The sequence below is a fragment of the Oncorhynchus mykiss genome, chromosome 7, assembly GCF_013265735.2.
Source record: "Oncorhynchus mykiss isolate Arlee chromosome 7, USDA_OmykA_1.1, whole genome shotgun sequence".
Lineage (NCBI taxonomy): Eukaryota > Metazoa > Chordata > Actinopteri > Salmoniformes > Salmonidae > Oncorhynchus > Oncorhynchus mykiss.
This window is the reverse complement of record NC_048571.1, coordinates 77,211,426-77,234,272: the sequence shown is the minus strand read 5'-3', so window position 1 is coordinate 77,234,272 and position 22,847 is coordinate 77,211,426. Positions and strand designations below refer to the sequence as shown.

Genomic DNA, 22,847 nt, shown 5'->3' with positions numbered 1-22,847 from the left:
TAGTCTTGTATTGCCTGTTTGATGGTTCATCGGAGGGCATAGCGGGATTTCTTATAATTTTCCAGGTTAGAGTCCCTCACCTTGAAAGTAGCTCAGTGCGGATGTTGCCTATAATCCATGGCTTCTGGTTGGGGTATGAACATATGGTCACTGTGGGGATGATGTCATTGATGCACTTATTGATGAAGCCAATGACTGATGTGGTGTACTCCTCAATGCCATCAGAAGAATCCCGGAACATGCCAGTTTGTGCTAGCAAAAAAGTCCTGTAGATTAGCCTCTGCTTCATCTGACCACTTTTTTGTTGACTGAGTCACTGATGCTTCCTGCTTCAATTTTTGCTTGTAGGCAGGAATCAGGAGGATAGAATTATAGTCAGATTTGACAAATGGAGGGCAAGGGAGAGCTTTGTACGCATCTCTCTGTGTGGAGTATAAGTGGTCCAGAGTTATTTTCCCTCTGGTTGCACATTTAACATGCTGATAGAAATTTGGTAAAACTCATTTAAGGTTCCCGGAATTAAAGTCCCCAGCCACTAGGAGTGCCGCCTCTGGATAGGCATTTTCCTGTTTGCTTATGGTGGAATACAGCTCATTGAGTGCAGTCTTAGTGCCAACATCGGTCTGTGGTGGTATGTAGACAGCTACGAAAATTACAGATGAAAACTCTCTAGGTAGATATTGTGGTCTACAGCTTATCATGAGATACTCTACCTCAGGCAAGCAAAACCTTGAGACTTCCTTAGATATCGTGAATCAGCTGTTGTTTACAAATATACATAGTCCGCCCCCCTTGTCTTACCAGACACTGCTGTTCTATCCTGCTGATACAGCATATAACCAGCCAGCTGTATGTTGATAATGTCGTTGTTCATTACGACTCTGTGTAGCATAAGATATTACAGTTTTAATGTCCCTTTGGTAGTTTAATCTTCCTCGCAGGTGATTGCATGTTAGCTAGAAGAACGGAATGCAGTGGGGGGGGGGTTATTTGATTGCCTACGAATTCTCAGAAGCCAGCCAGACCTTCGTCATCTTTTTCTCCATCGTCTTTTTACGCAAATGACAGGGATTTGAGCCTGTTCCCGGTATTCACGTCGGACTCGTTAAAGGAACAAAAAGCTTCTGCCAGTTCGTGGTGAGTAATCGCTCTTCTGATGTCCAGAAGTTATTTTCGGTCATAAGAGACGGTGGCAGCAACATTATGTACAGAATAAGTAAAAAAATAAGTTACAAACAACGCAAAAAAAACCCACAATCGGTTAGGAGCACGTAAAACTTCAGCCATCTTCTTCGGCACCATGATACGAGCAGTTTCCTTCCTCTTCGGGAACTGAGTAAGGAAGGATGCCTGTATCTTTGTAGTGACTGCGTGTATTGATATACTATCCAAAGTGTAATTCATAACTTTCCCATGCTCAAAGGGATATTAAATATCTGCGTTTTTTTACCCATCTACCAATAGGTGGCCATCTTTGTGTTTAATTGGAAAACCTCCCAGGTCTTTGTGGTTGAATCTGTGTTTGAAATGTACTGCTTGACTGAGGGACCTTACAGATAATTGTATGTGTGGGGTACAGAGATGAGGTAGTCATTCAAAAATCATGTTAAACACTATTATTGCACACAGAGTGAGTCCATGCAACTTATTATGTGAGTAGTTAAGCACATTTCTACTCCTGAACTTATTTAGGCTTGCCATAACAAAAGGGGTTGAGATGAGTTTATTTTTACAGGGACAGTTCACATTAATCAACGTTTCAGTGAAAGTGCAGGTTGAATACTTATTAACTCAAGAAATTTCAGCTTTAACAGTATGTGGTATTGTGTGTAGGTCAGTGACAAAAAAAATCTAAATTGAATCCATTATAAATTCAGTCTGTAACACAACAACATTTGGAAAAAGTTATCTGAAGGCATTGTAGCCATGTTGTTTTCTACTCCCTATACAGTATATAGCCATGTTGTTTTCTACTCCCTATACAGTATATAGCCATGTTGTTTTCTACTCCCTATACAGTATATAGCCATGTTTTCTACTCCCTATACAGTATATAGCCATGTTGTTTTCTACTCCCTATACAGTATATAGCCATGTTGTTTTCTACTCCCTATACAGTATATAGCCATGTTATTTTTGCAAATTATTTTTATTCGTTATTCACTATGTATATATTCCTTGTATCACTATTTCAATGATTATTCTTTTTTTTATTGGATAATTTTTTTGGGGGGGGGACTTTTTGTCTTATACAACTCTGCATTGTTGAAAAGGGGCCCATCAGTAAGCGTTTCACTGTTAGTCTACAATCTAAGAAGCATGTAACAAATAACATTTGTCACTACCAGGCTCCAGAGTGGTGCAGCAGCCTAAGGCACTGCCTCTCAGAGCTAGAGGTGTCACTACAGACCCAGGTTCGATTCCAGGCTGTATCACAACCAGCTGTGATTGGGAGTCCCATAGGGTGAAGCACAATTGGCCCAGCGTCGTTAGGGTTTGACCGTCCATTGTAAATAAGAATTTGTTCTTAACTGACTTGCTTAGTTAAAGAAAGGTTAAAAAACAACCCACTTTATATTTGTAAATACATCCCATTATTATATGTATACTACCTCTTCTATTTACTTATATTAGGCCTACTTGTTATTTTGTATTTTACTATTTTACTTATTATTGAAATTGATCAACTGCACTGTACCACAACTCAAATTTGATTTGATTTCCTGTCCAGCTACCCTGGGGCAGGGCTGCGTGTGCTCCCTCACGTGTTCTCCTGCAAGGAGATGCACCCACGTTGAAGACCATGCTGGAAGGAAGAAGCCATATGGGGAAAAGATGAGGGGGGAGAAAAGTACATACATGTGTCCAGGACACTTGGAAAAATGTAAGATTGTCCCGGATGTGCACGCAATTTTCATCCAAAGTATGAGTTCTATTGCGTAATTTAATTGTTGATAAAAGTAGGCTGTTTTAAAGGCATTGGACCTATTTCAAGAAGCCGAATTGAAGAAAGGGCCTCCTGTTAGCAACGCCAGCATCATTCTTATCAATTATAAATAACGTTTGCTGTTGCGCAATTTGTTATGTAGGCCTAGTTTATTGGAGGTTTTATACTGGAAATGCATTCACTGGCAAATGTTGAAACCAGCAACAGTAGAGAAAGCATTGTGTTAATTTCCCATAACCTCATTCCTACACCCCTACTTTAAGAGAATGGTATAGTCTTTAGATTTGCCCTCCCCTCCTTGAATTTTTGCTCCGCTAGGCTCAAATATTGATTGTGTGTGATAACGCCATTGAGCAGTGTAATCAAATCATCCTCACAAACATTGGAAGGTGTATAAATAACAAGCGCTCGTTTGCTTTTTAGTCGAAAGGTATGAAAGGAAAGCAGTGTATACCTCATTTCCTCGTGTATTCGCTTTTAACGTGAAGACATCCATGGATACAGGTGACAACAAACGTAGACGGGCGAGGAGTGTGAGAGGCAAAATAACTGGTACGCAAGATGCGTCTGCGAAAAGGGAAAATGCAAACGTCCTAAGATCTTTGAGTGTTGGGAATACAGACGACAATGATGCCATGGAGGATGACGCTGGCTTTATCAAAAATTGGAGTTTGGAGCGAAAGGTCATGGCTCCGCGGTACAGTTTACTCCGTGAGGTCGGAAGGGGCAGCTATGGCGTGGTCTATGAAGCGATTGCACGGAGGTCGGGTGCAAGCGTTGCAGTAAAGAAACTTCGATGCGATGCACCAGAAAATGTCGAGCTTGCCTTGGCAGAATTCTGGGCCCTGGCTAGCCTTGAGAAACGACACGAGAATGTGGTGCAATTGGAAGAATGTGTGCTACAAAGAAACGGTATGGCTCAGAAAATGAGTCATGGGAACAAGAGATCCAAACAATACTTGCGTTTGGTGGAGACGTCATTAAAAGGTATGCTGCCTATGATTGTGTGGAAATCAAAGTTCCATATAGTTATATATATCAATTCACGTTACGTCATTTCTCTATGCCGGCAGCTGTCTTGTGGTATATGGTGGGCATTTTGTGTCGGTTCCATTGTCTATTCAGTTCAACGAAAGTGTAAAATGAAACCAATGCGTGGAAGCGATTATTTATTTTTGTCCTCCATTGATGACGTAACCTAATTTAGATGTATTATATTGGCCTCTTTTTGTCAAGCCATTGATTATCATATCCACTAGACTGGGACGTTTTAATATTCTAGTAGTATGAACACCGTAGATTTTGACGCTCGCCGGTAATTTTCAAGATCAGTCGAGACGATATAGCCTAGGTCAGGTTGAAGTGAAATGCTTGGAAACGATGTTACAATGAAGCAGCAATTGCATCAGTTATTGTCCGGTCTTGGGAGCTGTTTTTTTTACGTGAATACTTCAGTCTGAATGCTTTTGAGCAAAGCCATTTGAGATACGTGAGTTGGTGTCACGTACCAGCTCTCATTGGGGGTCTTTGTGAGTGTCGTCATCTTGGCTCACTGAATGGAAGCCTCTTTAATGGCTGTGTCGCCCTCTTGTCACAATACTGGCCCTCTCTGTTATGCAAGTGCTATTAGCCAGGCCATACCATACTCGGTAAGCCCTAGGGTTCACCCTGAAATATTTGTTTTCATTACAGTATAGAATGTCGATTTGCTTTTTGTTTTGAAGCCTTACGTTTACTTGCGTACAGTTTTATACCACTTGATTTGGTGATGGAATCAGTATTCAAAATACTTATTCGAGTGGGATAATTTATCCACAGAGGACAGACAATGATTGAGGTTCTCATTCTTCGCACGTAGATAATTGGATCCTGTTTTCAGGTAGGACCAGGACGATACCAGTAATCGCGATACTCATTAGTATTGTGGTAAGGAAATAAAACATGAACAGGTTTTAACAACCGCCCTAATGTTGTAAATAAACATTAATTATGGTGTCATCTAGTCACATTTATTTATTGTCCCCAGGTAGGGCACACAATATTTAGCATGTATCAGGTTTTAAAGGACTAAAGAATAAGGTCTGCTTCAAGAATATCGCAATAAGGCTATTGTCACAGCCCTAGTTTCTGGTAGGCATAATTCCTGTATTTTATAGTGGGTCAAGGTCTTGACAGTTTGCTATGAGTGCATTCTGTACCACTCTTTCCACTCACAAGTTCAACAGCCTTGTCATGTGAAGTAGTTTCTCTTGTTTGTATTCAAATTAGTACCTATGATAGTTTCACAGTTCGCCTGATTTGATTGCCTCAGTAATGTTGTGTTTAACCTTTTCACCCAGCCCGTTTGTCTTTAAATGGGTATCCATTTGATAAACATTCCTTCTGATTTCTTGAGGTCTTGCTTTGTTACAAAGCTTTGCATAAAGTTGCTCAAGGTTAGATTGTTGTTCAAGTAACAGAGGCATAGTGAAGAAAGCATTTGCAGATATCACTGTCTATAATATAGCCTAGGTTAATATGTATTAATGTGGGCCCAGGTTAATATGTATTAATGTGGGCCCAGGTTAATATGTATTAATGTGGGCCTAGGTAATATTAGGCATATAAAAAGTTTGTGTAGCACCATAGTCATATCTGTACCTGTTAGACGGCATTGTGTTGACAGTATACAAACGAGAACATTCAAGCTACTCCAAACCAGTTTTTTTTAACAGCCTAGCCCACTTGTAATTCCTATAGTTGCAGCTTGTCACAACCTTTTTTCCTGGAACACACACACACACACTAGATAATGGGAGTTGGATTAACTGAGGGTATAGACTGAAATGTCCAATATGACTTCCTTGGCGATGCTGCGGCGATGGATTTTGTAATTAAAGCATCTTATGTGTACATTTTGTAATATTATCCCGTTTGGGTATTAAAGTGTGATCAGAAAAGAAAACCTCTTCATTACCTAGTCATGATTGTCTTTTTGTCAAGCAAATCATTCATCTGTTTATAATTTCCTTTATTTTTCACAGTATTGGCTCATTTGGTATCCATGGTTCTGTAAGGTCGGGGTTCATTTTACTGTTTAGTACTGCTGCACTTTTTTTGATTCATGTCCATCCATTGCAGGTGAGAGAGTGCTGAGCCACCCAGAGGAGCCCTGCTACCTTTGGTTCGTCATGGAGTTCTGTGAAGGTGGAGACCTGAACCAGTTCATCCTGTCGCGACGACCTGACCCGCTGACCAACAACAGTTTCATGCTCCAGCTCACCAGTGCCGTGGCCTTCCTGCATGAAAACAACATTGTCCACCGAGACCTCAAGCCTGACAACATCCTCATCTCTGAAAAGTCGGGGACACCAGTTCTCAAAGTCGCCGATTTCGGCCTCAGCAAGGTGTGTGCTGGCCTAGGGGGCGCTGGGAAGGACAACGAGGGTGAAGACAAGAACAAAAACGTTGTCAACGTCAACAAGTTCTGGTTGTCGTCGGCATGCGGCTCAGACTTCTACATGGCACCCGAGGTGTGGGAGGGCCACTACACAGCCAAGGCGGACATCTTCGCCCTTGGCATCATCATCTGGGCAATGCTGGAGCGGATCACCTTTATCGACGCTGAGTCCAAGCGCGAGCTGCTGGGAACTTACGTGAGGCAGGGCGCCGACATCGTGCCAGTTGGCGAGGCACTGCTAGAGAACCCAAAGATGGTACTGAACATCCCGCAGAAGCGCAAGTCCTCCATGTCAGATGGGGTGAAGAAACTTCTGCAGGACATGCTGTCGGTCAACCCGCAGGACCGGCCCGATGCGCTTGAGCTACACAACAGGATGGACCAGCTCACATGTGCTGCGTGACCCCCCCCCCCCCCCCCCCCCCCGAGCATCGGAACTAGAACTCTTTCCCCAGGTACTTATCCATACATTTCAATCAATGGTTGTCTCACGCTGGTTGTTTTGTCTAGATGTACTTTATTATCCACAAGCACTGTTCTGTTGACAGATTGGCTTTGAAAGATGTCTCCGTAGCCCAGTAGCGAGGTATGCTTAGTGACAGAAGGTTCTGGTCAGGGCATCGGCTCATAAGTTCCAAATGTTTGTGCTGCCTGCTCCCCAGATGTTTTCAACTGAATTCCTTTAGCTCCAGCAGTTTAAACTGGTTGAGGAGTCCAGGGCTTTCTTCCTCATCCCAGCTGAAGGGCAGAGTTGTTTCTATGTAGAGAGACACTAGTGAAAACATAAGTGCAAGCCAGCAAAGAGATTAATTAATGGAAAATGTAATACATTTTTTATAATCAAGGCACGTCTTGCATATAACTGCCAGAAGCATCCTTGATTTGTTTTGTTCATAACACCACTTAGGAAAAAGTGTTATCAGAACAGGAAACACAAACTGCTGTTAAGTCAATGCTCCCTATGGGAAACGGCTTGGATTATGTCAGGGCTTGACTGAACAGCGTGTACTGTAAGTCCTCCATAGGTGTATCCATGTGTAGAGAAGAGCGCTGTTCTCAGTAGATATAGACCGTGTTTGTGTGAGGGTCATTTCCATGACCACCAACATGTGAAGTTCATAGGAGCATGGAGCGCAGGTAGTGGTTAGAGTGTTGGGCCAGTAACCGAAAGGTTGCTGGATCGAATCCCGAGCTGACAAGGTGACAAATCTGTCGTTCTGCCCCTGAACAAGGCAGTTAATCCAGTAGTCCTTCATTGTAAATAAGAATTTGTTCTTAACTGACTTGCCTAGTTAAATATAGGTTCAATTAAAAAATCTCCATGGACAGAGAACTGAGGCTTTAAATCCCCTTTAAACCAGTTACATAACAGGTTGGTGAGAAATAGGACAGCATCAGTAGGCAAGAATCTGCCACTGGCAGCCAAACAATGACAATCTGCATACAGTCCTCAGTGGTAAACGCAATGAATTTCAAATAACTGCAGAATATATGGAATACTAAAATTACTCTGTGGATTGATTCATGGGGATCCTAATAAAATACTAAAATATTATAGAACCTAGGCCTTCCTTCAGCAAAGGACCATGTGGATTTAAATCTCTCATGAGTCTTAATAATTCACATACAAGCGACTGTACTCCGACTGTAGAATTCGGCCAGTGTATAAATCTACCCTCCCCATCTGCCTAATTGTCAAATGTGACCCGGTGGAGCTCCTGTCACTAAAGTTCAAGTATAATTTTCCTATTCCTTTTTGATGTATATGTCATGTTTTATAGAAGGGTTCAGACTTTTCCATTTTTGGGGGGGTGGGGGTCTTGTTTTTCAGAAACAATGAACTTACTCGTGTAGTATCAAGGCATGTAAAATACATGAATAAAAAACACCCAGATACGTCCTTTTAGAAACGTCACTCGGTATAGTGATGGTCTTTAGATGTATTATGCATGAAATCACAAGCCGTTTCCTCTACCAGCTGTGCTGCGTGGGCTGTGTCTGTACTATAAAGACACACTCGGTATAGTGATGGTCTTTAGATGTATTATACATGAAATCACAAGCCGTTTCCTCTACCAGCTGTGCTGCGTGGGCTGTGTCTGTACTATAAAGACACACTCGGTATAGTGATGGTCTTTAGATGTATTATACATGAAATCACAAGCCGTTTCCTCTACCAGCTGTGCTGCGTGGGCTGTGTCTGTACTATAAAGACACACTCGGTATAGTGATGGTCTTTAGATGTATTATACATGAAATCACAAGCCGTTTCCTCTACCAGCTGTGCTGCGTGGGCTGTGTCTGTACTATAAAGACACACTCGGTATAGTGATGGTCTTTAGATGTATTATACATGAAATCACAAGCCGTTTCCTCTACCAGCTGTGCTGCGTGGGCTGTGTCTGTACTATAAAGACACACTCGGTATAGTGATGGTCTTTAGATGTATTATACATGAAATCACAAGCCGTTTCCTCTACCAGCTGTGCTGCGTGGGCTGTGTCTGTACTATAAAGACACACTCGGTATAGTGATGGTCTTTAGATGTATTATACATGAAATCACAAGCCGTTTCCTCTACCAGCTGTGCTGCGTGGGCTGTGTCTGTACTATAAAGACACACTCGGTATAGTGATGGTCTTTAGATGTATTATACATGAAATCACAAGCCGTTTCCTCTACCAGCTGTGCTGCGTGGGCTGTGTCTGTACTTTAAAGACACACTCGGTATAGTGATGGTCTTTAGATGTATTATACATGAAATCACAAGCCGTTTCCTCTACCAGCTGTGCTGCGTGGGCTGTGTCTGTACTATAAAGACACACTCGGTATAGTGATGGTCTTTAGATGTATTATACATGAAATCACAAGCCGTTTCCTCTACCAGCTGTGCTGCGTGGGCTGTGTCTGTACTATAAAGACACACTCGGTATAGTGATGGTCTTTAGATGTATTATACATGAAATCACAAGCCGTTTCCTCTACCAGCTGTGCTGCGTGGGCTGTGTCTGTACTTTAAAGACACACTCGGTATAGTGATGGTCTTTAGATGTATTATACATGAAATCACAAGCCGTTTCCTCTACCAGCTGTGCTGCGTGGGCTGTGTCTGTACTATAAAGACACACTCGGTATAGTGATGGTCTTTAGATGTATTATACATGAAATCACAAGCCGTTTCCTCTACCAGCTGTGCTGCGTGGGCTGTGTCTGTACTATAAAGACACACTCGGTATAGTGATGGTCTTTAGATGTATTATACATGAAATCACAAGCCGTTTCCTCTACCAGCTGTGCTGCGTGGGCTGTGTCTGTACTATAAAGACACACTCGGTATAGTGATGGTCTTTAGATGTATTATACATGAAATCACAAGCCGTTTCCTCTACCAGCTGTGCTGCGTGGGCTGTGTCTGTACTTTAAAGACACACTCGGTATAGTGATGGTCTTTAGATGTATTATACATGAAATCACAAGCCGTTTCCTCTACCAGCTGTGCTGCGTGGGCTGTGTCTGTACTTTAAAGACACACTCGGTATAGTGATGGTCTTTAGATGTATTATACATGAAATCACAAGCCGTTTCCTCTACCAGCTGTGCTGCGTGGGCTGTGTCTGTACTTTAAAGACACACTCGGTATAGTGATGGTCTTTAGATGTATTATACATGAAATCACAAGCCGTTTCCTCTACCAGCTGTGCTGCGTGGGCTGTGTCTGTACTTTAAAGACACACTCGGTATAGTGATGGTCTTTAGATGTATTATACATGAAATCACAAGCCGTTTCCTCTACCAGCTGTGCTGCGTGGGCTGTGTCTGTACTTTAAAGACACACTCGGTATAGTGATGGTCTTTAGATGTATTATACATGAAATCACAAGCCGTTTCCTCTACCAGCTGTGCTGCGTGGGCTGTGTCTGTACTATAAAGACACACTCGGTATAGTGATGGTCTTTAGATGTATTATACATGAAATCACAAGCCGTTTCCTCTACCAGCTGTGCTGCGTGGGCTGTGTCTGTACTATAAAGACACACTCGGTATAGTGATGGTCTTTAGATGTATTATACATGAAATCACAAGCCGTTTCCTCTACCAGCTGTGCTGCGTGGGCTGTGTCTGTACTATAAAGACACACTCGGTATAGTGATGGTCTTTAGATGTATTATACATGAAATCACAAGCCGTTTCCTCTACCAGCTGTGCTGCGTGGGCTGTGTCTGTACTATAAAGACACACTCGGTATAGTGATGGTCTTTAGATGTATTATACATGAAATCACAAGCCGTTTCCTCTACCAGCTGTGCTGCGTGGGCTGTGTCTGTACTATAAAGACACACTCGGTATAGTGATGGTCTTTAGATGTATTATACATGAAATCACAAGCCGTTTCCTCTACCAGCTGTGCTGCGTGGGCTGTGTCTGTACTTTAAAGACACACTCGGTATAGTGATGGTCTTTAGATGTATTATACATGAAATCACAAGCCGTTTCCTCTACCAGCTGTGCTGCGTGGGCTGTGTCTGTACTATAAAGACACACTCGGTATAGTGATGGTCTTTAGATGTATTATACATGAAATCACAAGCCGTTTCCTCTACCAGCTGTGCTGCGTGGGCTGTGTCTGTACTTTAAAGACACACTCGGTATAGTGATGGTCTTTAGATGTATTATACATGAAATCACAAGCCGTTTCCTCTACCAGCTGTGCTGCGTGGGCTGTGTCTGTACTATAAAGACACACTCGGTATAGTGATGGTCTTTAGATGTATTATACATGAAATCACAAGCCGTTTCCTCTACCAGCTGTGCTGCGTGGGCTGTGTCTGTACTATAAAGACACACTCGGTATAGTGATGGTCTTTAGATGTATTATACATGAAATCACAAGCCGTTTCCTCTACCAGCTGTGCTGCGTGGGCTGTGTCTGTACTATAAAGACACACTCGGTATAGTGATGGTCTTTAGATGTATTATACATGAAATCACAAGCCGTTTCCTCTACCAGCTGTGCTGCGTGGGCTGTGTCTGTACTATAAAGACACACTCGGTATAGTGATGGTCTTTAGATGTATTATACATGAAATCACAAGCCGTTTCCTCTACCAGCTGTGCTGCGTGGGCTGTGTCTGTACTATAAAGACACACTCGGTATAGTGATGGTCTTTAGATGTATTATACATGAAATCACAAGCCGTTTCCTCTACCAGCTGTGCTGCGTGGGCTGTGTCTGTACTATAAAGACACACTCGGTATAGTGATGGTCTTTAGATGTATTATACATGAAATCACAAGCCGTTTCCTCTACCAGCTGTGCTGCGTGGGCTGTGTCTGTACTATAAAGACACACTCGGTATAGTGATGGTCTTTAGATGTATTATACATGAAATCACAAGCCGTTTCCTCTACCAGCTGTGCTGCGTGGGCTGTGTCTGTACTATAAAGACACACTCGGTATAGTGATGGTCTTTAGATGTATTATACATGAAATCACAAGCCGTTTCCTCTACCAGCTGTGCTGCGTGGGCTGTGTCTGTACTATAAAGACACACTCGGTATAGTGATGGTCTTTAGATGTATTATACATGAAATCACAAGCCGTTTCCTCTACCAGCTGTGCTGCGTGGGCTGTGTCTGTACTTTAAAGACACACTCGGCCTCCACAACTGCGTGGGGGAAACGACTCAACCAAAATTGATTTATAACGTTGCGGATAAAGTTTGTAATGACACAATTTAATGTTTACAACATCTAAAGACTTGCATCACTATACTGAGAGTGTGTCCGTTTCGAAAAGGATGGTGGGTGTTTTTTGTTCCATGTCTTTTGTGTGTCCTGATACCGCACAACAAGCAATCAGGAAGTGATTCGCAGCTGGGCAAAGTTTCCACACAAAAAAACAAACAAAAAATCACACAAAAAAAAGAGTCTGGACCCTTCTATAACAAGCCATTTACATCAAAAATAGAGGTTTTCTTCAGAAAAAGGCAAATTCTCCTTTAACCCGTTCCTTATTCCTTTTATAGTACCTTCTATCAGGAAGCCAGGCTTTAGAAGAAGCAAGGTTGTCATGTCTGGAAAATGGTATCTGTAATCAATTTAATAAAAATTCCAGTGCAGTGCCTAACTAACAAAATCACACTGTCACAAACTAGCTTCTTCATATTTAAGGCGATGTCACATACAACCCAAATATGACCCTATTACCGGGTTGTGTTTTTGCTGAGTAATGATATGATAAACAGTGCTATTGCGTCTTCGTGTCATGTTAGGGACAAATTTCAGTCAGCTGGGGTTTGTGGCTCAGACCCAGACAATGGTCCCACTGCAGTGGCTGCTGCAGATGAGTGGGACATGTAGGTAGTAGCCTGGTAATGGTCTGCAGCAGGACGGACCACTGCTGCATTGACTCAGCAATACTAAACACTGACCTAGGCCACACAAGTCTGGTTTTGTAGGCTATAGTAAGATGAATGTATTTATTGTAGTGAATATGGCTGTTTATCAATCTGTTTTTACACAGTCCATACCTGTCTTTCAGACTATGTAAACGAACTGGTGAGTGTATAGCCCCTCAGACTAGCTGGTGGTTTGACCAGTTCAGATGTCCTCCGTATGGCCAGTGTGAAAGACCTGGGTGTTTGTTTACCCTGGCCCGCATTCAGAGAAGGATTTCTGTGTGCAGTGTTAAGAGCCTCTAGTGTTTTAATATCTCACGCTAGCTGCCGCTGACCCATTTGCGCTTAAGCCACACATTTAGGTCATGCAACCCATTTAGGTTATGCAACTGAAAAAGTCAGCTGGCTTGACATAACAGTAGGTTTTTTAATAGCTTAGTCATTGAGATTAAATTGTTTATGGTTAGGTGTGAATGCTCTCAATTGTAGTTTTAGATTGTGTTCTTTTGTCTTGGCCCTGAACTCCTCCTCCTGCCACCCACACAACCTCGTGATGGAGAGGTTGGAAGGCCTAGCTACAAGGCTACATCTCTTTTTCCTGCGCCCCTTTGTTTTTTTGTGTTTTTTTTAACAATCTTGCTTAATACAATATTTGGATCGAATATATCCACTTTTTTGTTTTAACTGAACATTCTTTGCATGTTAGCTCTGACTTAAATTATGCATTTCATTTTTTTCCCCCCCTTGTCTCCTCAGGTACCACTTTCAAACTTCCTGGACCCAATGAATCAGTGAAAGTACACTTTACTTTGGAAGACTGTGAAATATCTACCGTGAGAAAAGAAAAGGGAAGCATTCGAGCCAACTGCTAATTGATACCGCAAATGGAATTAGTATTCTATCAGTACAGTTCTCTCAACCTATATTGTTACAGGGAATGTTTTACATGGCCTGAAATTAATTGTAGAATAATGATTACACATGTACTCCATTTGTATTGATATACCTGTTATATCTGCTGCTTTGTAGTAGGATGGCCATGTTTGTTTGTTTGTTTGTCCTGAATGTGTCTGTTTTGGGTTCACCCTGTGAACCGGTGGCACTGTGTATCAAGACACGTTTGATATATGTTCAACACCTCGGCCACTTTGTGTGCATGCTTCACTGACACCCTACCATCTTGCCCCATCTTCCATTGACAAACTACATTATCCTACTGACAGCTTTTCATCCCGTTTCACTTTACCTTGTCCATCACTTGAAGGCATGACATAAAATGGTGAGCAAATTGTTGATTTGAAACCAGTGGACTGAAAATATATATTTTTTACAGATGGTCTGTGCACCTTTTGCTTAAATGATTTAAATCCAAGTAGCCTTTTTTATTATGCCCCACCGTGCCTTGATAATCATCTGAAAGTGGGATTGAAATTACCATTTTAACTGTGTTCTTTCATTTGAAATTTGACCTTTTTTTTTTGGTTTGGAAAGTGTGCATTTAAAGCCGATGGGTGCCATTTGAGATGTGATGAGATCGATGCTGTGGATATGGTGACATCACCCATAGGGATATTCTTTGATTTAGACTGAGCCCAGTCGTTGGTAAAAAGAAAAAGCTGTTTAAGGTGTACTGTGTTTTTAAACTATTGGATTGCTCCTAAGAGACTGGCTACCACCCTATATCTCCTCTCAACTCAGTATATTGACTGGTCATGTATTTTTGTGAATTGTTTTTGCCATCTCACACTTTACATAAGAGCAGCATATTGATCTGTTTGATTCTGTTTTAAGATTGTTTGTTCTAAAAAAAATGTTTTTAATGATTTTCTTTTTGAGCCATTTTGTTGAAGGGTATTTTATCTTTGAGCTTCCCAAACACCTGGTAGGATCTTACATATCGCAAATGTGTGACAAACACGGGATGGCACAGTTTTTTTTTTATTCGGGATAGTGATCGTTGACTATTACTGAGAATCTTGATCACATTTAGAGAAATTTGATCGGAGGAAATTACGACTGAAATTCTTTAGTTAAATTATTTTAGTTCAAAGTTAATTTTAACTACCTAACAAAACTACAATCTCAGATTTTTGTTGTTGCTTTGTAAATCGTTGCCATTAATTGAGATCACTTTTAGTTCTGCATCGAAGTGTTTTCCTCTTTTGTGGTTTAGTCACTAAGCAGCCATATAGACTTGTTTCCAATCCTCCTTTGTGTATTATGCTACCTCATTTGCCTGCACGTTTGCAGAGACTTTCCTCAACTGAGCCATCATGTTTGTCTGTGTATATATATTTTTTCTGATTCTTTGGGAAGGGCAAGGTTGCGAATCCCATTGCTATCAGAACTAAGTTTATGTAAGTTGTCTGTTCTATTCAACAGTATTTTTCATATGTGTTGCTTAATTTTCATTTAAGCAAAGAAAATGGGTCATTTCTTGTTTAACCTTAAGATCTAAAGGGTTATCCAAATTACACAACTTCTGTCATTTTACACAAGTGGAACGGGTCAGTTAGGTTTTTTTTTTTGTCTGTACCCATTTTGAGTTTGGTTTGCATTTAGCTGAAGCTTACTTTTTAAGGCAGGCAGTTATCTTTCTAATACAATTGTCATCTTTCTCTTATGGTTTCTGCCATGTTTTGATCACCCTTCCCTTGAGAAATATACCTCATGTTCCACTACTTGTTTTCTGCCCGGGGTTGGTAAACTGTATGACCTGTCAGCAAGCTCAAGGTCAGAATTGTTGTTTTTTGAGATACCTAATTTAACGAAAGGGACCATGGAGACAAGTATAAGAGACTGTATTTTTTTTTTTTAAAGAATCTTATTTATACTACTTTAATTCAGTCTATTTCAAGCTCTTCATGCAATCTTTTTACTCAACTGAAAATATTCCTGTAGTGTACTGTGGCAGGTTTGCTGTACAAGAGGTGACACCAAATATCCCAATAGTCTCAGATGTACAGTAAAACTAACTCTTCTTTTGCTGCTGGGTTTGGTAAATTACAGATCTACCTGTCGATGTTTAGTAACGTGTGGTTTGCTGCTGATTTAGAGACGCACTTTCGTCTCATGTTCTTTACTTTCTCAATCATGCAGAGATGGAGTATTTTAGAGTTCCATTTGGTGATTCACACAACAGGCTTCTATGCAACCGTCCCTCACTAAAAACACTGTGCAACGAAGCAGGTTCGACCTGTTCTAATTTTTTGCTATTTTAATTGCTTGTCATCTTTCTCTGAGGGTTTTTAGAGGAGGAATCTCCATATTATCGTGATGTGAATTATGCTTCCTATCATTTCAATGGAATTCACTGTCCTTGGTCTGGTCTTAGAGCGTACTAGAGATGTTAGCTTCAGTGAAGACTTCTCTTTGGTATTGTTGTACATCTTTTGGTTTCTCTTCCAATAAAGTCTATGAACAAAAATACTTTTTTTTTGTCCTTTCTGTAAGAGTTCTAGGAAGTGTGTAGTCTGCCTGGTGAGACTGCAGTAAAACAGTTCCGACCAAAGCACTTTGGCATTGGTTTTTACAACAGTTAGATGATGCCTGTGCTTGTTTAAACATGCCTTAAGCCCAATACCCAAAGGATATTTTCACATTATCATTATCGCCTAGTTAAGTAAAGATGAAATATAAAATTAGCTGGGAAGGGGCAAGTCTTTTACAAAGAGAAGCTGTCTCCCTTGAGGCTTGTCTTTTTTGTATTTATTATGGATCCCCATTGGTTCCTGCCAAGGCGCCAGCTACTCTTCCTGGGATCCAGTGAAATTAAGACAGTTATACAATTTTAAAAACATTTCACAACACATTGTGCCCCCTCAGGCCACTACTCTACCACATATCTACTACAAAAATCTGTGTGTGTGTGCATGTGTCTGTGCATGTGTGTGTGTGAATGCATGTGTCTGTCTGTGCATGTGTCTCCACAGTCCTCGCTGTTCCATAACGTGTTTTTATTTTTTAAATGTATTTTTTATTTTTACTGCTTGCATGAGTTACTTGACGTGGAATAGAGTTCCATGTAGTCATGGCTCTATGTAGTACTCTGCATCTCCCATAGTTTGTTCTGGACTTGGGGATTGTGAAGAGACCTCTGGTGGCATGTATTGTGGGGTATGTATGGGTGTCCAAGCTGTGTGCTATTAGTTTAAACAAACAGCTTAGTGCATTCAACATGTCAGTACCTCTCAAAAACACAAGTAGTGATGAAGTCTATCTCTCCTATACTTTGAGCCAGGAGAGATTGACATGCATATTATTGTTAGCTCTTCGTATACATTTAAGGGCCAGTCATTCTGCCCTGTCCTGGGCAAATTGTACTTTTCCTAAGTCCCTCTGTGGCACCTAACCACACGACTGAACAGTAGTCCAGGTGCGACAAAACGAGGGCCTGTAGGACCTGCCTTGTTGTTAGTGCTGTTTAGACAGTGCTTTATTATGGACAGACTTCTCCCCATCATAGCTACTGTTGTATCAATATGTTTTGGCCATGACAGTTTACAATCCAGGGTTACTCCAAACTGTTGAGTCTCAACTTGCTCAATTACCAAATTATTCATTACAAGATTTAGTTGAATGAATGATTTGTCCCAAATAAAATGCTTTTAGTTTTGGAAATATTCAAATCAAATTTTAATTGTCACATGCGCCGAAAATAGCAGGTTTAGACCTTACCGTGAAATGCTTAGTTACAAGCACTTAATGACCAATGCAGTTCAAGAAATAAGAGTTAAGAAAAGATTTACTAAATAAACTAAAGTAAAAAATACAATAAAAAGTAAACCAATAAAATAATAACGAGGCTTTACACGGGGGTACCGCGGTACCAAGTCAATGTGCAGGGGTACAGGTTAGTCAAGGTAATTTGTACATGTAAGTAGGGGTAAAGTTAGTCCTAACTTACCCATTCTGAATGCAGCTCTTAAGTGTTGTAGTGGTTTCACCTGCTGTGATAGCTGGTGTGTATAGTGTTGAGTCATCAGCATAACTGTTGATTCTCATGAAATACTGGTTTTGTTCATTCTAGAATAACCCCCCATCACAACAGATGGGCCTTTGGCGCTGCGATGTCAAATGGCCGTCTCCCTCTAAGCAAGTTCAACAGAGGGAGTCTTGTGTGACTTCCACAAACACTGCATTCACACAACAGAAGTACAGTATGTAGCTATTCAAACGTGCTATTGGCACCTCTGACTGCACAATTCAAATTGAAATGCAGCGAACCCAGAGAGTCTGAGAGTCTCAGAATCTAACACCCTAAAAAAATGTAACATTAAAAAGATATGATAGAACCAAATCATTGCAGGCAGGGCGCAGTGGATCTGCGGATTTCAAAGAGATGTTAGAAGGTGCCAGACTGACAGTAATGATGTCAACAAGCCCACTCATATTACGCTTAATTAGAATCACCTCATGAAAATCATCTCGTAAAGAACACGGGTAACATGTCACAACACATCCCAAGTCAAGTCACACCAGGTGAATTCCCCTCAGGGGTGATGCTGTATTCATATGAAAAGGAGGAAAAACAAGACAGAATAACACAACTGCCGTTTTGTGTCAGGAAGAGGAAACCCCTCTCCAACGGTCTTAAGAACTCTCCATCCTGGCAACTGAAAAGAAAAGGTGATATATAATGAAGAAAATACAACTGTAAAAATAATGCATGGTTTAGGTGAAATTGCCATGGGCCACTGCCTCAAAAAAAAAAATAAATGGTGGGGGGTCAGGAGGGCGGAGGGCCACAGATTGTATATGAACACGTCATTGTGTCGAAATGTGAAGAATTGCAGAGAATTTGCTTTAAAGTAACTGTCCACCGTTTCCAGATTTTGAAGAAATATGTCCTATAGTTAATTACAAAATGCGTGAGTTCCACTTATACTGCATTTTCAAAATACCACTCCATATACACCCCTCCAGATACCCCTCCAGATACCCCTCCATATTCCCTCCATATACCCCCTCCATACCCCCTCCAGATACCCCTCCATACCCCCTCCAGATACTCCTCCAGATACCCCTCCATACCCCGTCCAGATACCCCCCTCCAGATACCCCTCCATACCCCCTCCAGATACTCCTCCAGATACCTCGCCATACCCCCTCCAGATACCCCTCCATACCCCCTCCAGATACTCCTCCAGATACCCCTCCATACCCCCCCCAGATACCCCCCTCCAGATACCCCTCCATACCCCCTCCATACCCCCTCCAGATACCCCTCCATACCCCCTCCAGATACTCCTCCAGATACCCCTCCATACCCCCTCCAGATACCCCCCTCCAGATACCCCTCCATACCCCCTCCAGATACTCCTCCAGATACCCCTCCATACCCCCTCCAGATACCCCCCTCCAGATACCCCCTCCAGATACCCCTCCATACCCCCTCCAGATACTCCTCCAGATACCCCTCCATACCCCCTCCAGATACCCCCCTCCAGATACCCCTCCATACCCCCTCCAGATACTCATCCAGATACCCCTCCATACCCCCTCTAGATACTCCTCCAGATATCCCTCCATATACCCCCCTCCAGATACCCCTCCAGATACCTCTCCAGATACCCCTCCATACCCCCTCCAGATACCCCTCCAGATACCCCTCCATACCCCCTCCAGATACCATCCAGATACCCCTCCATACCCCCTCCAGATACTCCTCCATACCCCCCATACCCCACTCCAGATACCTCTCCAGATACCCATCCAGATACCCCTCCAGATACTCCTCCAGATACCCCTCCATACCCCCTCCAGATACCCCTCCAGATACCTTTCCAGATACCCCTCCATACCCCCTCCAGATACTCCTCCAGATATCCCTCCAGATACCCCTCCAGATACCACTCCATACCCCCTCCAGATACCCCTCCAGATACCTCTCCAGATATCCATCCATATACCCCCCTCCAGATACCTCTCCAGATACCCCTCCATACCCCCTCAAGATACTCCTCCAGATATCCCTCCACATACCCCCTCCAGATAGTCCTCCAGATATCCCTCCACATAACCCCCTCCAGATACTCCTCCATAAACCCTTCAAGAGAATAATAATTTGTCATCTCTAACAGTGTATAATTGCAGGATCTATGTTTTAAAATGTAAAAAACATTCCGGGTAGGACCTCTATTGTTCGCCCCCCAATATCTACACCACAATTTTGCCTTGTGACGCATAGTAAACACAATGACAACTTTATATTGGTACTTTGTCCACCGTAACTGAGTTTACTAGTTGCTAATAGTTTCTGCAAGTGGCCATTTCTGTTGATTTCTAGAGATAGAATATTAATTATGGGAAAGGCTACAAAGGTTTCTGCCTTACTGACTACATGTATGAGTCTGGCAGAGCACCAGTCTCCCGGGGTACCCTGGGGTGTGACACCAGTGGCAAAATGACAAAAACAAAGGATTTCTTCCATTGTTCTTTGAGAAACGTCCTTACAAGTAATTTCCCAGCCCATTGTCATTGAGGAGCATTAGTAGTGCAACACATGGTCACCTGTGTAGATGACATAAGCATAATGTCCTAACCATGCATGCCTCTGCACAGTTCTGTCCTAGATAACAAAGACAGTGTGAGAAAATGGAGGGTTGTGCTCACTGCTCATCCTGGCACCAGAGCACCACATTCGGTCCCCCTCTAATTGTGTCACTCCTCCCAGTACAGGCAAGGCACCGTGGGGAGGGTTGTCTAAGAACCACCCCCCTCCCTTCAGTAAGAGCTCCAACAACATGTCACCTAACAGTGTACTAACATGGCCATAAAAGCCAGGGTCAAAAAACCCACAACAGCCTACCAAAGAGCTGCTGACCTCGTAAAAACCTATACACTGCAAACATGCCTGGGTTCACAATAGTCATGTGTGATCACTACTGGGAGGATATATTTTTCACTTTATCAACAAAAGGGTCATTAGATACAGTGCCTTGCGAAATTATTCGGCCCCCTTGAACTTTGCGACCTTTTGCCACATTTCAGGCTTCAAACATAAAGATATAAAACTGTATTTTTTTGTGAAGAATCAACAACAAGTGGGACACAATCATGAAGTGGAACAACATTTATTGGATATTTCAAACTTTTTTAACAAATCAAAAACTGAAAAATTGGGCGTGCAAAATTATTCAGCCCCCTTAAGTTAATACTTTGTAGCGCCACCTTTTGCTGCGATTACAGCTGTAAGTCGTTGGGGTATGTCTCTATCAGTTTTGCACATCGAGAGACTGACATTTTTTCCCATTCCTCCTTGCAAAACAGCTCGAGCTCAGTGAGGTTGGATGGAGAGCATTTGTGAACAGCAGTTTTCAGTTCTTTCCACAGATTCTCGATTGGATTCAGGTCTGGACTTTGACTTGGCCATTCTAACACCTGGATATGTTTATTATTGAACCATTCCATTGTAGATTTTGCGTTATGTTTTGGATCATTGTCTTGTTGGAAGACAAATCTCCGTCCCAGTCTCAGGTCTTTTGCAGACTCCATCAGGTTTTCTTCCAGAATGGTCCTGTATTTGGCTCCATCCATCTTCCCATCAATTTTAACCATCTTCCCTGTCCCTGCTGAAGAAAAGCAGGCCCAAACCATGATGCTGCCACCACCATGTTTGACACTGGGGATGGTGTGTTCAGCTGTGTTGCTTTTACGCCAAACATAACGTTTTGCATTGTTGCCAAAAAGTTCAATTTTGGTTTCATCTGACCAGAGCACCTTCTTCCACATGTTTGGTGTGTCTCCCAGGTGGCTTGTGGCAAACTTTAAACGACACTTTTTATGGATATCTTTAAGAAATGGCTTTCTTCTTGCCACTCTTCCATAAAGGCCAGATTTGTGCAATATACGACTGATTGTTGTCCCATGGACAGAGTCTCCCACCTCAGCTGTAGATCTCTGCAGTTCATCCAGAGTGATCATGGGCCTCTTGGCTGCATCTCTGATCAGTCTTCTCCTTGTATGAGCTGAAAGTTTAGAGGGACGGCCAGGTCTTGGTAGATTTGCAGTGGTCTGATACTCCTTCCATTTCAATATTATCGCTTGCACAGTGCTCCTTGGGATGTTTAAAGCTTGGGAAATCTTTTTGTATCCAAATCCGGCTTTAAACTTCTTCACAACAGTATCTCGGACCTGCCTGGTGTGTTCCTTGTTCTTCATGATGCTCTCTGCGCTTTTGACGGACCTCTGAGACTATCACAGTGCAGGTGCATTTATACAGAGACTTGATTACACACAGGTGGATTGTATTTATCATCATTAGTCAATTAGGTCAACATTGGATCATTCAGAGATCCTCACTAAGCTTCTGGAGAGAGTTTGCTGCACTGAAAGTAAAGGGGTTGAATAATTTTGCACGCCCAATTTTTCAGTTTTTGATTTGTTAAAAAAGTTGGAAATATCCAATAAATGTCGTTCCACTTCATGATTGTGTCCCACTTGTTGTTGATTCTTTACAAAAAAATACAGTTTTATATCTTTATGTTTGAAGCCTGAAATGTGACAAAAGGTCGCAAAGTTCAAGGGGGCCGAATACTTTCGCAAGGCACTGTACATGATGGAATGGTCTGTTGACTTCAAGATGAGTAATAAGAAACATGATGTGCTCTATGACAAAGCGCTATTGACATTGATGTTGTTTTAAGGTCAACGGTGACAAAGGAGATAAAGGAGTGGGCATGTTTCTTTCCCATTTGCGGAAATCCCTGAAGAATTTCCTGGTCTAGAAAACAGGCATAAGGAAGGGTAACGTTCCAACTGAAAACAAAGGACCGAAAAAGACTTCAATTAACACATTTTCCTCCTTTTATTGTTGTTTTCTCGTCCGGATGGCTGTTAATTAATGAATAAATAGGTACAGAATATTACATAACAATTCACACAAGTTCAATTCCAAGTTCTAGACCCACTTTTCTCAGGGGTTACTGATATAGAGGCCCTTGTTTGTGAGGAGCAATCAAACCAGGTGTTCAGTTGGTGGTGCATTTACAAGCATTTTGCTACACCCATAATAACATCTGCTAAACACATGTATGTGACCAATACATGTTTGTTTTTTTGG

At 42.0% G+C, this 22,847-nt stretch overlaps 1 protein-coding gene across 1 annotated transcript; it reads left to right on the top strand.

Moving 5' to 3' along the window:
- Positions 1–3,207: 3,207 nt before the first annotated feature.
- LOC110529033 (serine/threonine-protein kinase 35) lies at positions 3,208–16,213 on the top strand. Its single transcript, XM_021611174.2, has 3 exons — positions 3,208–3,934; positions 6,068–6,841; positions 13,541–16,213. Exons 1-2 carry the CDS (start codon positions 3,442–3,444, stop codon positions 6,787–6,789), a joined length of 1,215 nt encoding a protein of 404 aa, XP_021466849.1. The 5' UTR covers positions 3,208–3,441; the 3' UTR covers positions 6,790–6,841; positions 13,541–16,213.
- Positions 16,214–22,847: the final 6,634 nt, after the last annotated feature.

Coding starts and splice junctions, on each gene's coding strand:
- LOC110529033 (XM_021611174.2), top strand. CDS start 3,442: ATGGATACAGGTGACAACAAACGTAGACGGGCGAGGAGTGTGAGAGGC. Junction 3,935..6,067: donor GGTGGAGACGTCATTAAAAG/GTATGCTGCCTA, acceptor CATCCATTGCAG/GTGAGAGAGTGCTGAGCCAC.